The following is a 15755-nucleotide window of genomic DNA, read 5'->3' on the forward strand; positions in this document are numbered from 1 at the left end:
GAGTCCCTGTCTGTTTTGTTATGTGCATAACTCAGTTCCTATTTAAAAGGGCTAAATGCCTTAAGCATCTCTTAATTTTATCTGGTTAAGCGTATATTGAATTTGCTGTAAGTGCATACTTAAGTTAGACATATGCTTACACACATGTACACATATGTACATTACTGACCAAGGATCTCAATTAGAATGCAGATGCCCTACTTAAGGAGCTAGTTCTGCCATTGGATTTACTTGAGCCATGTCTGTTGATCCTGTAGAAACCTGTATGAGTATCCAGTTAATTGCAAGATGTTGGCTATTCAGGATAAGGTCTGGTTCATCAATCATTTCAAAACACTTAAGTATTTTGATTTTCAGAAGAAGTGGTATATAATTGTATGCCTAATTTGCACGCACAGTTGCCAGAACTGTGTATTTGGAAGCCTGTTAGTTAGCTACATAGTAGGCAGGATGTGAAGCAAGGTACCTGATTCTCACGAGCAGTCAGGCAAATCAGGTACACCTCTCATTGCATGCCTGACTTCAAAATGAGACCTGTAAAGAGTGGTGAACATTGTGACAATTACTCAGATTCATGCATGTTTTTATAAAAGCCCTGGAAGACATAATTGCACAGTTAATTCTTAAATGCTATTAATTTTCCGATGTTTCTTCTTTAGATAGCAAAATCAAGTGGCTTCTTATATGTTAAGGAGCAAAATGTCTCAAAACTTAACATAAATACAATAAATCTAAATAGGAGGCATGAGAAAAAAAAAAAGAGTACTGTTATTTTATCTTTTCTATTCCACCCATGCTACATAAAAATTAATTTTCATTTAGATTTTTTTTTGTCCTTTGGTCAAATACAACTGTAACCTAGTCCTTGCTGTGGATCTGTAGAACAGGTTTGCAACACTTCTGTCTTTTTATTTTTTTAAAGTAGCATGATTCCTGTGGGGTTTATTGGAACTTGTATAGATAAAATTGCACAGTGTTTTGAAACTTATATAATATTTTGCTTTTTGATAACAATATTTATATATTAATTTTTAAATCCTGAAGTTAGGGGTTTTATAGTTAAAACATATACAGTTTGAACCAAAGCATTAAAAGCCACTGGCACAATATTTGTATATACCTTGACTTTTAAAACAGTGTTTAAATGAAAGCATTTACTTTATTAAAGTGCACAGGGTAATACCAAAGGGCTCAGTTGGATAGCATATGTACAGTTACACCAGTAATTTTGAATAGATCATAGATACCTAGTATAAATAGAACTTCCTTTCTGTAGTTTTAAAGTTCAGTGTTTAATGTTTGTATCAGTTTTGGTCCCTTTGCATTTAAAATTTAATACATACATTTAATTGTATTTGTAACTATTACATTTTTTGATTATTTTGAAGATTATGTTTTTTTTGGAAGGGGTCATCTAGCAGTCTAATTGTAACTAACTTTGAATGAAACCTGTGTTTAGTTCAGATTAGATATTAAACTTTTAGCATGTCAGGGAATACAATGTGATTGAAATAGTAGGAAATACATATTTTAGGAAAATATAGCTTGCTTAGCTGATCAGTTATGATTTTCTTCAATCTCAGTAAATGTAAAGCTAATTTATCAGTTTCAGAAAAACTGAGGTGACCCAGAATGTAAGACAGTACAAATCTGAATTTTTCTGCCCTCCCTTTCTCCACTCCCAACTTCACTTGTAGTATGTCTTGTATGGAGTCACATTAGGTTTTATTTTATTTTATTTTTATTTATTTTTACGTCAAAAATCACCAGAGGGGGAAAAAGCACACTAATTTCAGTTAGCACATACCTTTTAAAATTCTTTTTTTCTTTTTTTTTTAACTTATTTGGTTATTTGCTATTTCTGGGGATTAAACTTTAAAAAATGTTCTTCTTTTCTATATCTGATGTTCTGTGTGCTATTAGTGATGCAGCCAACACGAACGGTTGTCATGTGTAAAACAACTTTCGATCACCGTGAAAACACCGCCCTGGGAAAGCGTCCATGCTTGATATCGTTTGGTTCATGAACATTAAGTTTCCAGTACAGGTGACCCATAGCTCAAAGTGTTAAATAATTGTGTACATTATTCAGTTTTAAAAATAATAATCCATTAATGAGATTGCTAGTCTTTGAAGTTTTGCTCACTTTTGTTTTTCCTAGTAGAGCAGGATAAAAGGAAATACTTAAGTTCGTATTTGTTTCTTTGTAAGGATATGGTAGATAGAATCATTCTTATTTATTACTTTTTTAAATGCAAGGGTAATTGTAAAATCATAGGAGTAACATCTGTGTAGTGTTCTAACTCTGTGTAATGCTTTCATTTGCTTCTTCAGGTAAAATCCCAGATGAAGCCAAAGCCCTTTCTCTATTGGCGCCTGCTCCTACTGTGACAAGCCTGATGCCTGGCGCAGGGTTGCTTCCTATACCTACGCCAACCCCTTTGACTACAGTAAGTAAAATTCAGTCCCTGTTTGATTTCTGGTTTTCCTCTATACTCAGTAGCCTTTCTGTGTTCAGAGAATAAGAACTATCCAATCTGTGGATGTTGTCCTCTTATATGCTAAATCAGTGAGGATTTAGCTGTGGTGCCTCTTCTGAGGGTAGATCGCAAGATGTCCATGCACTACCTTTCCTGGGTGTTTCTTTCAGATTCTTGTTTTGCAAAATAGTGGGTAAATACTGGTTTTGGTTGTGTCCATTTCAATTGTTGTCCCTTCACTAGACCCATTAATTTGATCCAGTGGCAATGCTATCCACCTCCTAAAAAATTTGTTAAAACATAATAGTTAAATTGACACAGTACTTCGGAATTTTAAAATTCTGCATTAGGATGCTTTTACTTGATATCTCTATGACAGGGGTTTTAACTATTAGCCTAACAATGTTTTCACTGCAAAAAACCATAGGAGCTAGCTGTTGCTGCTTCTGCTCAGTTCCCTTTTGCCTCCATAAGCCTTTCTTGACATCATCAGGCTGCTGTGCCCTATTCAGGGAGAATTCTGGAAATAGTAAATCCTACTTAAAAAAAAATTGGGCTTAATGTCACTAACCCCATGTTATTTGAAGATGAAAGTCCTCAGTCTTCCAAGCATAATTGCAGCAGTGTGTGTATTGATGTTGTTACTGGTACCATCCTGGATTTTTGACTCGTGTTAAGGGTGCCCTGCAGATTCTCAAACCTGTCTGTCCTTAAATGATTCCTCATATGTCTCCACTACCAGAAACATTATTATTCCCACTCTCATATTCTGATACTGATCAGCATCCTAAAAGAAATTAATGTATTTAGTGTCTTCCTTCTTTCCTTCCTTACATAAAAACATTGCTTTAACCAAGTTTGATTTCTTCTGCGCTATTTCAAAAACCTGCACAAAGGTCAGCATCCTTTTTGAAGCTTGTGCTCCAATAGCTGTTTTAGAGTGTACAATGTTATATAATGAAACAGTGGGACCAAAGTCATTAGAGGTTTAGGCTAATTCTGTTTATGGTTCATAATTGTCATTGTATAAGAGACATTGCATGACTTTTGACAATCATTTTTAGTTCATAAGAATGTTGGCCTTTTTTGTCTTAAAATGGGTGATACTGCCCTCATTGATATGTGAGGTAATAGTTTAGGCATTTGATTTAAAAAATGTGCTTACTCACGGTTCTGAAGCATAATTGCTGCTAATAAAGCATAATCATAGAATCATTTAGGTTGTAAAAGACCTTTAAGATCGAGTCCAACCATTAACCTAACACTGCCAAGTCCACCACTAAACCATGTCCCTAAGTGCCATGTCTACCCATCTTTTAAATACCTCCAGGGATGGCAACTCAACCACTTCCCTGGGCAGCCTGTTCCAATGCTTGATAACCCTTTCGGTGAAGAAATTTTTCACACTATCCAATCTAAACCTCCCCTGGCACAACTTGAGGTCGCTTTTTCTCATCCTATCACTTGGAACTAAGGAAAAGAGACCTACACCCACCTCCCTACAACCTCCTTTCAGGTAGTTGCAGAGAGCGATAAGGCCTCACCTCAGCCTTCTTTTCTCCAGACTAAGCAACCCCAGTTCCCTCAGCCGCTCCTCATAGGTCTTGTTCTCTAGACTCCTCACCAGCTTTGTTGCTCTTTGGACACGCTCCAGCACATCAATGTCTGTCTTGTATTGAGGGGTCCAAAACTGAACACAGTACTTGAGGTGGGGGCCTCACCAGTGCTGAGTACAGGGGGATGATCACCTCCCTAGTCCTGCTGGCCACACTGTTCCTGATACAGGCCAGGATGCTGTTGGCCACCTTGGCCCCCTGGGCAAACTGCTGGCTCATATTGAGCCATCTCTTGACCAACACCCCCAGATCCTTTTCTGCCAGGCAGTTCTCCAGCTACTCTTCCCCAAGCCTGTAGCGCTGCATGGGGTTGTTGTGACCCAAGTGCAGGACCTGCAAAGCCTTTCTACCCTCAAGCCCTCTGTAGAGCCTTCGTACCCTCAAGCAGATGAACACTCCCACCTAGTTTGGTGTCGTCTGCAAACTTACTGAGGGTGCACTCGATCCCCTCGTCCAGATCATTGACAAAGATATTAAACAGAACTGGTGTAATAGCAGTGTTTAGGGACATTTGTTTTTAAATTAACATTCTAAGGTAAATAGATGTTTTTATATACATCTTTAATAAATTATCTGTGAATTTTAGAATATCAGAGGTAGAGCTTTATAACCCTCTGTTCAATAATAGAAGGATGATTTTAAGTAAAGACAGAGTAGTTCTTTCTTGTTACAAAAAAAATAATATTGGTGGCTTGTTGAGAATTTCTAACACTTGTTAGAAACTTTGTTTGCTGGAAAGGCAGTTGCTTTTTTAGGTGGAGAAAATAAAATTAAAACCAGGAACTCAGCAGACCAATTTAGTAGTGATTTTTAAGTGACTTTTTTTTTTAAAATAACATTCCCCAGGAGAAATTTCAATTCCCAGTTCTAAAAATGAGAGTTATATTGTTCTCATTCTCTAGGAAGTGACTGTGTTTGTAGGGAAAGACCTTAGACTTAATATCCTTTGCGTTTCAACTGTAATTAATTGTGCCTTACATGATATGTTTGTCCAAAAGGTACCTTATCTGTCCCTTTGATGGACTGATGTCTGTTATGAAACAAATTGGCCCTGGGCACTGCAAATTCCCTTCTTCCCTTGCTGGGCAAGGCCTCAGCAATTCCTTATCCACTTACAATACTTGTTGTGGCAAAAAAATAATAATATTAGCAGTGTTTGAAGGCATCTTACTCAATTTGATTGACTGTAAGCATTAGAAATTTGATCCTGTATATTGTCTGATTGATATACTGCATCCCTGGCCAGACCTCTTTGATAAGATGGTAACTGATAGCACACAGAAAATCTTAACTATAGAAGTTTATTTATGGGTAGATTTTTATTCTTTAAAAGAAGTACTTGTGGTGGGTTGACCTTGGCTGGATGCCAGGTGCCCACCAAGCTGCTCTGTCACTCCTCAATTGGACAGGGAAGAGAGAAATATAATGAAAGGCTCGTGGGTCGAGATAAGAACAGGGAGATCGCTCACCAATTACCATCATGGGCAAAACAGACTCGACTTGGGGAAATTAAATTTATTGCCAGTTAACAACAGAGTAGGATAATGAGAAATAAAACCAAACCTTAAAACACCTTCCCCCCCTTCTTCCTGGGCTCAACTTCACTCCTGATTTTCTCTACACCCACTCACCCCCCCCCCCCAAGTGGCACAGGGGGATGGGGAATGGCGGTTGCGGTCAGTTCATTGCATGTTGTCTGTGCCGCTCCTTCCTCCTCACACTCTTACCCTGCTCCAGTGTAGGGTCCCTCCCAAAGGAGACAGTCCTTTGTGTTGGAACAGTTCCAGCAGAGGGCCACAAAGATGATCAGAGGGCTGGAGCACCCTATGCTATGAGGACAGGCTGAGAGAGTTGGGGTTGTTCAGCCTGGAGAAGAGAAGGCTCTGAGGAGACCTTATAGCAGCCTTCCAGTACCTAAAGGGGGCCTACAGGAAGGATGGGGAGGGAATCTTTATCGGGAGTGTAATGATAGGACGAGGGGTAACAGTTTTAAACTGAAAGAGGGGAGATTTAGATTGGATATCAGGAAGAAATTCTTTCCTGTGAGGGTGGTGAGGCACCGGAACAGGTTGCCCAGGGAAGTTGTGGATGCCCCATCCCTGGAAGTGTTCAAGGCCAGGCTGGATGGGGCTTTGAGCAGCCTGGTCTAGTGGGAGGTGTCCCTGCCCATGGCAGGGGGATTGGAACTAGATGATCTTTAAGGTCCCTTCCAACAAGAACCATTCTATGAACTTCTCCAACATGGGTCCTTCGCACAGGTCTGCAGTTCATTAACTGCTCCAGCGTGGGTCCCTTCCACGTGTCCTTTCCATGGGGTGCAGTCCTTCAGGAACAGACTGCTCCAGCACGATCTCTCCATTGGGTCAACAACCTCCTTCAGGGCACGTCCACCTGCTCCAGCGTGGGGTCCTCCATGGGCTGCAGGTGGATAGCTGTTCCAGTGTGGACCTCCTTGGGCTGCAGGGGGCCAGCCTGTCTCACCATGGTCTTCATCATGGGCTGCAGGGGAGTCTCTGCTCTGGCACCTGGAGCACCTCCTCCCCCTCCTCCTTCTCTGACCTTGGTGCCTGCAGGGTTGTTTATCTCATGTATTCTCTCTTGGTTGCTGTTGCACAGCAGTTTTTTCCCCCTTTTTAAATTTGTTATTGCAGAGGCACTACTGCTGTCACTGATTGGCTTGGCCAGCTGTGGGTCTGTCTTGGATCTGCCTGGATCTGACTCAAGTCTGGCATGGGTGCTCACAGAAGCCAGCCCGAAGCCCCCTCCTTTGTTAACAAAACCTTGCCACGCAAACCCAGTATGGTACTCAGCTGGGACCTTACAGTTTAAAATCTTGCCTATATTAGATTAGATTTATTTTTACAGAATTGCACAAGGCACACTAATATTAACAAGTGAAGTATATCCCACCAGTGCTTCGTTGCAAAGCATATTCTATTTTTGTGTTTTTCAGCTTGGTGTTTCACTGGGCACTTTGGGGGCTATACCAGCAGCAGCATTGGACGCTAACATTTCGGCACTGGGAGAAATACCACAGCCACCAATTATGGGGAATGTGGACCCATCCAAAATTGATGAAATCAGAAGAACAGTCTATGTTGGAAACTTGAATTCACAGGTAGCTGCTTTTTTTTTTTTTATTGGCAATACTAATGGAAGATGCAGAACTGTAATTTATAAATTGTAAGATTACATTTTAAGAGTTTTCGTTAGTTGACGCCAATAGGAACTTAAACAAAACAACAAAAAAAAAACCCCTCTTTTTGGTTATTAGTGATATTTCAAATTCTGAATGCTCCTTTGCCAGTCAGATCAGACCAGACTCTGGAATTCATTCTCACAGGATACCAGAGAAATCACACTGTATCACAGAATGATAGGGGTTGGAAGGGACCTCTGGAGATCATCTAGTCCAACCCCCCTGCCAGAGCAGGGTCACCTAGAGCAGGTTGCACAGGAACGCGTCCAGGCGGGTTTTGAATGTCTCCAGAGATGGAGACTCCACCACCTCTCTGGGCAGCCTGTTCCAGTGCTCTGCCACCCTCAAAGTAAAGAGGTTCCTCCTCATGTTTAGGTGGAACTTCCTATGCTCAAGTTTGTGCCCATTATCTCTTGTCCTGTCCCTGGGCACCACTGAAAAGAGCCTGGCCCCATCCTCCTGACACCCACCCTTTAAGTATTTTATAAGCATTGATAAGGTCCCCCCTCAGCCGTCTTTTTTCCAGACTGAAGAGACCCAAGTCCCTCAGCCTTTCTTCATAAGAGAGGTGTTCCAGTCCCCTAATCATCTTGGTAGCCCTTTGCTGTACCCTCTCCAGCAGCTCCCTGTCCTTCTTGAACCGGGGAGCCCAGAACTGGACACAGTACTCCAGGTGCGGCCTCACCAGGGCAGAGTAGAGGGGGAGGATGACCTCCCTCGACCTGCTGGCCACACTCTTCTTGATGCAGCCCAGGATGCCATTGGCCTTCTTGGCCACGAGGGCACATTGCTGGCTCCTGGTCATCCTGTTGTCCACCAGGACTCCCAGGTCTCTTTCCACAGAGCTGCTCTCCAGCAGGTCAGCCCCCAACCTGTACTGGTGCATGGGGTTATTCCTCCCCAGGTGCAGCACCCTACACTTGCCCTTGTTGAATTTCATAAGGTTTCTCTCTGCCCAGATCTCCAACCTGTCCAGGTCTCTCTGTATGGTGGCACAGCCTTCTGGTGTGTCAGTCACCCCTCCCAGCTTTGTGTCATCAGCAAACTTGCTGAGGGTGCCCTCTATCCCTTCATCCAGGTCATTGATGAATATATTGAAGAGGACTGGGCCCAGTACTGACCCCTGGGGAACACCACTCCTCACTGACCTCCAACTAGACTCTGTGCCCCTAATCACGACCCTCTGAGCTCTGTCTTTCAACCAGTTTTCAATCCACCCCACTGTCCGTTCATCTAGCCCACTCTTCCTAAGCTTCCCTATGAGGATGCTGTGGGAGACACTGTTGAAAGCCTTGCTGAAGTCAAGGTAAACAACATCCACTGCCCTCCCCTCATCTGTCCCTCCAGTCATGCCATCATAGAAGGCTATCAGATTAGTCAGACATGATTTCCCCTTGGTGAATCCTTGTTGACTACTTCTGATAGCTTTCTTTTCCTCCACATGCCTTGAGATGATGCCCAGAACGAGCTGTTCCATCATCTTCCCAGGAATGGAGGTGAGGCTGACTGGCCTGTAGTTCCCCGGCTCCTCCTTCTTGCCTTTTTTGAAGACTGGAGTGACATTGGCTTTCCTCCAGTCCTCAGGCACCTCGCCTGTTCTCCAGGACCTTTCAAAGATGATGGAGAGTGGCCCAGCAATGACTTCCGCCAGCTCCCTCAGCACTCTCGGGTGCATCCCATTGGGACCCATGGACTTGTGGATGTCTAATTGACTTAATTGATCTCTCGCTTGATCCTCCTCAACCAAGGGGAAGTCTTCCTTCATCCAGACTTTCCCTGTTACTTTCTCCAAAGTCTGGGACTCCTGAGGGCTGGGCCAAGCAGTAAAGACCGAAGCAAAGAAGGCATTCAGTAACTCTGCCTTCTCCGCATCCTCTGTCACCATGGCTCCTGTCTCATTCAGCAGGGGGCCCACAGTTTCTCTAGTTTTCCTTTTGCCTCCGATATACTTGTAGAAGCCCCTCCTGTTGAGCTTGACATCCCTGGCCAGGTTTAATTCCAAGGAGGCCTTGGCTTTCCTCGTTTCATCCCTGCACACTCTGGTGGCATTCTTGTAATCTTCCCAATGTGTCAGTCCCTTCTTCCACTTGCTGTAAACTTCCTTCTTTCTCAGAAGCTCCCTGCTCAACCGTGCAGGTCTCCTGCTTCCCTTGCCCTATTTCCTGCTCTTAGGGATGCACCGCTCCTGAGCTTGGAGGAAGTGGTCTTTGAATACCAACCAGCTCTCTTGAGCCCCTTTGCCTTCCAGAGCCCTAGCCCACGGGATCTCTGCAAGCAGTTTCTTGAAGAGGTCAAAGTTAGCCCTCCTGAAGTCCAAGGTTGTGATTTTACTTCTTGTTGTTTTGTGAATACCACCCACGATCTTGAACCCAATCTTACCATGATCACTACAGCCAAGGGTGCCCCCAGCCTTCGTGTCCTCTACCAGTCCCTCTGTGTTTGTCAGTACCAGGTCCAGGAGTGCTCCTCTCCTTGTTGGCTCCTGTACCACCTGTGTCAAAAAGTTATCATCAATACACTGGAGGAACCTCCTGGACTGTGTGTGCCTGGCTGTGTGGTCTTCCCAGCAGATATTGGGGTGACTGAGGTCCCCCATGAGAACCAAGGCCTGTGATTGCGAGGCTACCTTCAGCTGTCTGTAGAAGGCCTCATCAGCTTCCCCATCCTGATCAGGTGGCCTGTAATAAACACCCACAACAGTGTCCCTCATATTTGCCTGCCCCTTAATCCTTACCCATAAGCTCTCAACCCTCTCTTCATCCACCCCCAGGGAGAGGTCAATGCATTCCAGATGCTCTCTCACATAAAGAGCAACTCCACCACCTCACCTCGCTGGCCTGTCTTTCCTGAAAAGGACATAGCCATCCATGACAGCATTCCAGCCATGTGAGCTGTCCCACCACGTCTCAGTAATTGCAATGAGATCGTGGCCCTGCAACCGCACACGGATCTCCAGCTCTTCCTGCTTATTCCCCATGCTGCGTGCATTGGTGCATAAGCATTTCAGAGAGGGAGTGGTGTGTGTAGTTTTGACCCTTGAGATGTGGTGTGCCTTCTGGCTCTCAGAAATACTGGCACACTCCCCCACAAGTGCTGAGCAGCTATGCCCTGGCACCTCACCAGCAAGCCCAGTACCATCCCCACCCCCCTTCAAATCTAGTTTAAAGCCCTCTCAATGAGCCCTGATAACTCTTGTCCTAGAACCCTTTTCCCCCTGCAAGATAAGCTATTCCTGCCCGCTACCAGCAGGCCTGGTGTCTTGTAGATCAGGCCATGGTCAAAGAACCCAAAGTCCTGCCGGCAGCACCAGGCTCAGAGCCAGGCATTGATCTGCTGGCTCCTCCTATTTACCCCCTCGTCATTCCCCGCAACTGGGGGGATAGAGGAGAACACAACTTGTGCTCCCGATCCCTTGACCAGGCATCCCAGGCTCTTGAAATCTTTCTTCATTGCCCTTGGACTTCTTCGCACTACCTCGTTGCTGCCTACCTGAAAGATCAAAAGGGGGTAATAATCTGAGGTCCATACCAGGGAAGGAAGCATCCTCTTCACATCCTTGACCCGGGCCCCAGGGAGGCAGCAGACCTCCCTATGTACCAGGTCCGGCCTGCATATTGGGCCTTCTGCTCCCTTCAGTAGGGAGTCACCTATGACAATGACCCGTCTTTTCTTCTTTACCACAGAGGTTTTGATGCAGGGGGTGGTCTGACTAGACCTTGCTGACACCTCCAAGGTAGGAGAACTATCATGCTCATCATTGTCCAGGTTCCCTTGCAGAGCATTGTACCTGTTACACAATGGCATCTGTGAAGGTGGGGTAGTTGCCGGGCAGACACGACTGCGGCGCCTGTTGCACCAGGCAGGAACTTCTTGCCATTGCCCCCTGTCCTCCAAGTCACCTGCCTTCAGTCAGGCAAAGAGAGGACAGGGAGTTCTCTGCTGCAGGGGTTCTGTCTGCCTGCTTGGTTTCTGTTGCAGGAGGCAGGGTTCTACTCCAAGCATCTGTCTCTCTCTCACATTCCCTGATGGCCCTCAGCCTGCTTACCTCCTCCCTGAGCTCCATCACTAAGCAGAGGAGCTCCTCTACCTGGGCACATCTCCCACAGGCGTTCCCACCACTGCCATCTGACACTGGCATAAGAGCAGAGCACACCCTGCAGCCTGATGTCTGTGTGGCAGCATGTTCCCATAGGAGCTCCATCTGGGAAGCTGCATCAGAGCTGGTGGGTGTGGAGTTCATGGATGCCGTGGTCTTCTTCCGAGTAGATACCATTGCTTCCTGGCCAAGTTGGCAGTCTTTCAGCGCTCTCCCGTGTAAACTGCCGTGCAAACTGTTGCGACCAGATTGTTGTGCTGCACCCTGTTTGCCTGCCCAGGAAGCCCACCCTTGTCATGGTGCTCCTGGGTGATGCCCAGGCAATGCCCACTTGCTGCTTGCTTGCTCAGTGCACAGTGACCAGGTCGTTGTGCTCCCGAAGGGCTTCTTTTATGAGGGGGGAGTGGTCCCAGCATGCCTCGTTTAGATCTGCCGTCAGGGGTGCTGGCTCCCCCCTCGGCTGCTCAGCTGCCTCCGCCCCTGGAAAGTGCCGGGTACTGGCCTGGGCTTGCCACTTTTCCCAGCTTCGAAAAGCCCCAAAAACAAGCCCCTTGCCGGCTCTCTTTGCCGCGATTCCCTTCCCCAGTGTGGACTTACCTGCACTGGAGCTAGTCTTCTTGGCGAGTCAGAGAAATCACACTGTAGCTGAATTCAAGAAATACACTTATGATTGTGTGTGTTTGTCCTGGTTTGAGGTAAAACAGAACCAACTTTCTGTTCAGTAATTTTACTTCTTAGCTAGGCCTCCTCTAACTCTTTGAAATTAACAATATGTTGTGCCGAAAATGGTTCGTTCAGAGTGATAAGACAATTTGTGCCAAGGAATGGTATGCAGAGAGGCTCTTGCTTATACTTATTGCTATAACAACCAAGGTCAGCTAATTTCATTAGTTGCCCCATTGGAGGGTCGGAAGCGGAAAAGCATAGAGGGGTCCCACCTGCAGGGAGGAATGGACAGGACAGGTGACCCAAAACTGACCAACAGGGTATTCCATCCCATCTGCCCCATGCTCAGTATAAAAGCTGAGGGATCAAAGGGTCAGCTCTCTTCCTTCAATGGCTGACGTCTGAGGAGGACCCTGTCTGTTTCATCTGCCTTTGATCCCGATCCATGTGTTCCTGACTCCATCTGTGGAATCTAGTTCCCACCCATCGCTGAGTCCAGCCTGGGACTTCCCCAGTGCCTGCTGGTGACATCATCCTGGGAGCTTAATACGGTCTTGTATATACTGCATCTATTTCATTATTTTCCTTTTTATTTTATTATTAATATTTCATTAGTTTAGTTCCTTCTAAACTCGTAAATCTCTTTATCTCTCCTCCTCCTCTCTGTGCACGAGAGGTTTGGGGGGAGCATCTGTTGCCAGCCATTGGCCAATTTGGCCAAAACCACAACAGTATTGATCAGATGTCCAGCTGGGTTGTGTTAGCTGAACAGTGCCTCAGAAGTTATGAGATCATAGTAGCTGTCCCACACAACACTGCACAGTTGCTTAACTACAGTAAGAAGGAATGATTTGTCATAGGGGAAATTGCAAAATTAGCATAAATACCTTTGAGTTTCTCTGAGAGGAAAGTTAGGTCTGTCAGAAAATTGTTTTTTCAGCAATTGATTGAATTAACTGCAAAAAGAATTTGCTTTTGACTGATGGTAATATAAGTTTTTGATTTGGGGTTTTTTTAGAATGCTAAAGTAGCTACTAGAGTGTTCAAGTACTATTGATCAAAATAAAATAAAACAAGCTGGAAGCTAGTTGAAAAAACAGATAAAAGCAAAGTCTTGTAATACTGTTTGGAATTTTTTTTTTTAATTGATCAAAATTCACAATCAGTATCTATTGTTTAGATTAACGGAAGAAAAAAATACCTTTCTCTCTTAAAGTGTAACATTACCAAATTCATGTCAGCTGTGTAATAATGGTGAGACGTCTTTCCAAAATCTGATTACCTGTTATGTTGGATAAGTGGTTTTTATATATATTTTGCTTCAGATGAGCTCTTTGACTCTTTCTAGACTACGACAGCCGATCAGCTGCTTGAATTCTTTAAGCAAGTTGGAGAAGTCAAATTTGTGCGAATGGCAGGTGATGAGACGCAACCAACACGATTTGCTTTTGTGGAATTTGCAGACCAAAATTCTGTACCACGAGCTCTTGCCTTTAATGGAGTTATGTTTGGAGACAGGCCACTGAAGTAAGAAATTAATTATCCATATGAATATTGAATGAGAGGTTTCTTAGTATCCTTACAAATTTATGACTGATGTGCAAGAAATTTCTGTGATTAATATTTTTTTCAGTATAAGGACCTATTGTTAGCAAACTGGAACACTTTTTATGAATTCCAATTTCAAGGTTGGGCATAACTTTCTTCAAGAATATGGATGGCCTTGAGTAAAATATTTCTACATCTAATCTTAGTTAGTGAAAGCTCTAACAGTGAGAGAATCTGCAAAGTCCTTGGTACTAATTAAGTTTTATATATGATGTGTATGTAATTAGTAGGCCTTAATGTAGAGATTTGATCTGAAATAGAGAAACAGATTTCTAGACCTCTACTAGAAAATATTTTAACACAGAAATATTGTGCCACATTTATTTTAAAGTATTAAGATTTGAAAGCAATAAAAGACAGACATTTCAGATACTTAGAACAGATGAGTGTTAGAAAAAATCTTTAGTTTTGCTGAACTTTGAAATTTTTAGTCATATGTGGGAGTTGAGGTGTTTTCTTATTTGTTTTTCATTTTCCCTTTTCAAGAGTTTGGGAGTTAAAGGATTTATTTTTCCTTAATTTAGAATAAATCACTCCAATAATGCAATAGTGAAACCTCCTGAAATGACACCACAAGCTGCTGCCAAGGAACTGGAAGAAGTGATGAAGAGAGTAAGGGAAGCCCAGTCTTTCATATCTGCTGCTATTGAGCCAGGTAGGTATATTATGTTCATTACCTAACAGACACGTTCTGTGTGTACCTTGGCACGTGCTTTTAAGAGCACTTTCAAACACAGGAAAAAGGTACTCAAAGGTGAACAACATGGGGGGAGGGGGAATAATCAAAATTATCTTCGTGCAACAAAGCAGTGGAATGAAGATGACTTTTTATTTCATCATAACTTATTTTTCAGATACATGCTCGCTGAATGTTTATATTTTGTTTTGTTCTCTAGCACCCATTAACGCTGTAGTTTCATGATCAGTGGGAGCTAGCATGCTGCTGAAAGCAGCAATATTATGCTTTCCTTCAGCAGGTTAATTTTGTCACTGTGCTATGCTGTTTTTCATGCTGGCTCAAGACTACGTGCGTCCTCATAGCAAATGGGATCAGAGAGTGAATCTGGGATAAAACCTAACATATTGTAATGGACTTTTTTTCATCCAGATTGGTTCCCTGATCCTTGTTAATACTGAAATGCCAGATCAAGGAGGAAGGTGTTGATGGGTTGAGTGGTTAGACAGATGTTTTGGTGCTGATTTATGCTGACTTAAACTGATTGCAAAACCACAGCATAAAAAGTTCTCAACTTGTTTAACTTGCAGTTAAAATCATCCTTTTTCTTTTCATCAGCAAGATTTCGTCATTCTTCTTACTACCCAGGCATTGACTTACGTAGGTTAGATAGTGGAGGGTCTTGAGGGTTTTTTGGAGGGGGAGGGGAAAGTATTTTCCGTTGGTTTTTAGGGTTGGGAGAAAAATAGTTCTAACATTTCCTCAGTGTTAAGCAGCAGAATAGTAATCTTTTAGAGTCTGAACCAAAGTCTGCTGAGGTCACTGGTAAGCTTTCTGTTGACTTCCTGGCCTTTGGATCAAACTTTTCACCCCCTTCTCTCCATCCCTTCCTCCCCCAAAACAGTGTTTGAGGAATAGAACTTCAATGTTTGTACAGTGGTTGGAATATCTAAAAGTATAAAAAGTACTAATTACTATTTACATTTTATGCTTGTTTTCAAAATTATGCCCTCTAAATTTACTCTAGTCTTCTGAGGTTATTTAAAAAAAAAAAAAGTAGTTAAAGTAGTTATATTAAATAATATACCAGAGGAGAACGTGTTGTAATCTTGTGCATTGTGGCAGCAACATAAATCCCATTCCTAACAGAGCTACCTGTTTATAATTTATAATCCAGCCCAGGCTGTTCTGAGCTTACACTGCAAAGTGTTTTTTCCTCTTAGAGTCTGGAAAGAGCAGTGAAAGAAAAGGCGGTCGATCTCGTTCCCATTCTCGTTCAGAATCCAGGTCTAGCTCAAAATCCCGATCTAGAAGGAAAAGATCACACTCAAAACACAGGTAGGTATGTTTTTTATTTTGGACTAAAAGATTATATGGGGTGGGTTTTTTTGAGTGGTGGTGGTGGTTACTGAGA

At 43.4% G+C, this 15755-nt stretch overlaps 1 protein-coding gene across 3 annotated transcripts in view; it reads left to right on the top strand.

Moving 5' to 3' along the window:
* The window catches only part of LOC141735440 (uncharacterized), a 68912-nt gene that overhangs the window by 23123 nt on the left and 30034 nt on the right, over positions 1-15755 (top strand). For 2 of the 3 annotated variants that reach the window (XM_074568203.1, XM_074568202.1), the window contains exons 3-7: positions 2335-2450; positions 7050-7214; positions 13406-13584; positions 14190-14320; positions 15565-15679. In XM_074568203.1, the coding sequence (XP_074424304.1) occupies positions 2335-2450; positions 7050-7214; positions 13406-13584; positions 14190-14320; positions 15565-15679 (706 nt within the window). The remainder of the gene's footprint in view (positions 1-2334; positions 2451-7049; positions 7215-13405; positions 13585-14189; positions 14321-15564; positions 15680-15755) is intronic. The other variant, XM_074568204.1, reaches the window with a different exon arrangement.

This window comes from Larus michahellis, chromosome W (assembly GCF_964199755.1).
Source record: "Larus michahellis chromosome W, bLarMic1.1, whole genome shotgun sequence".
Classification (NCBI taxonomy): Eukaryota; Metazoa; Chordata; class Aves; order Charadriiformes; family Laridae; genus Larus; species Larus michahellis.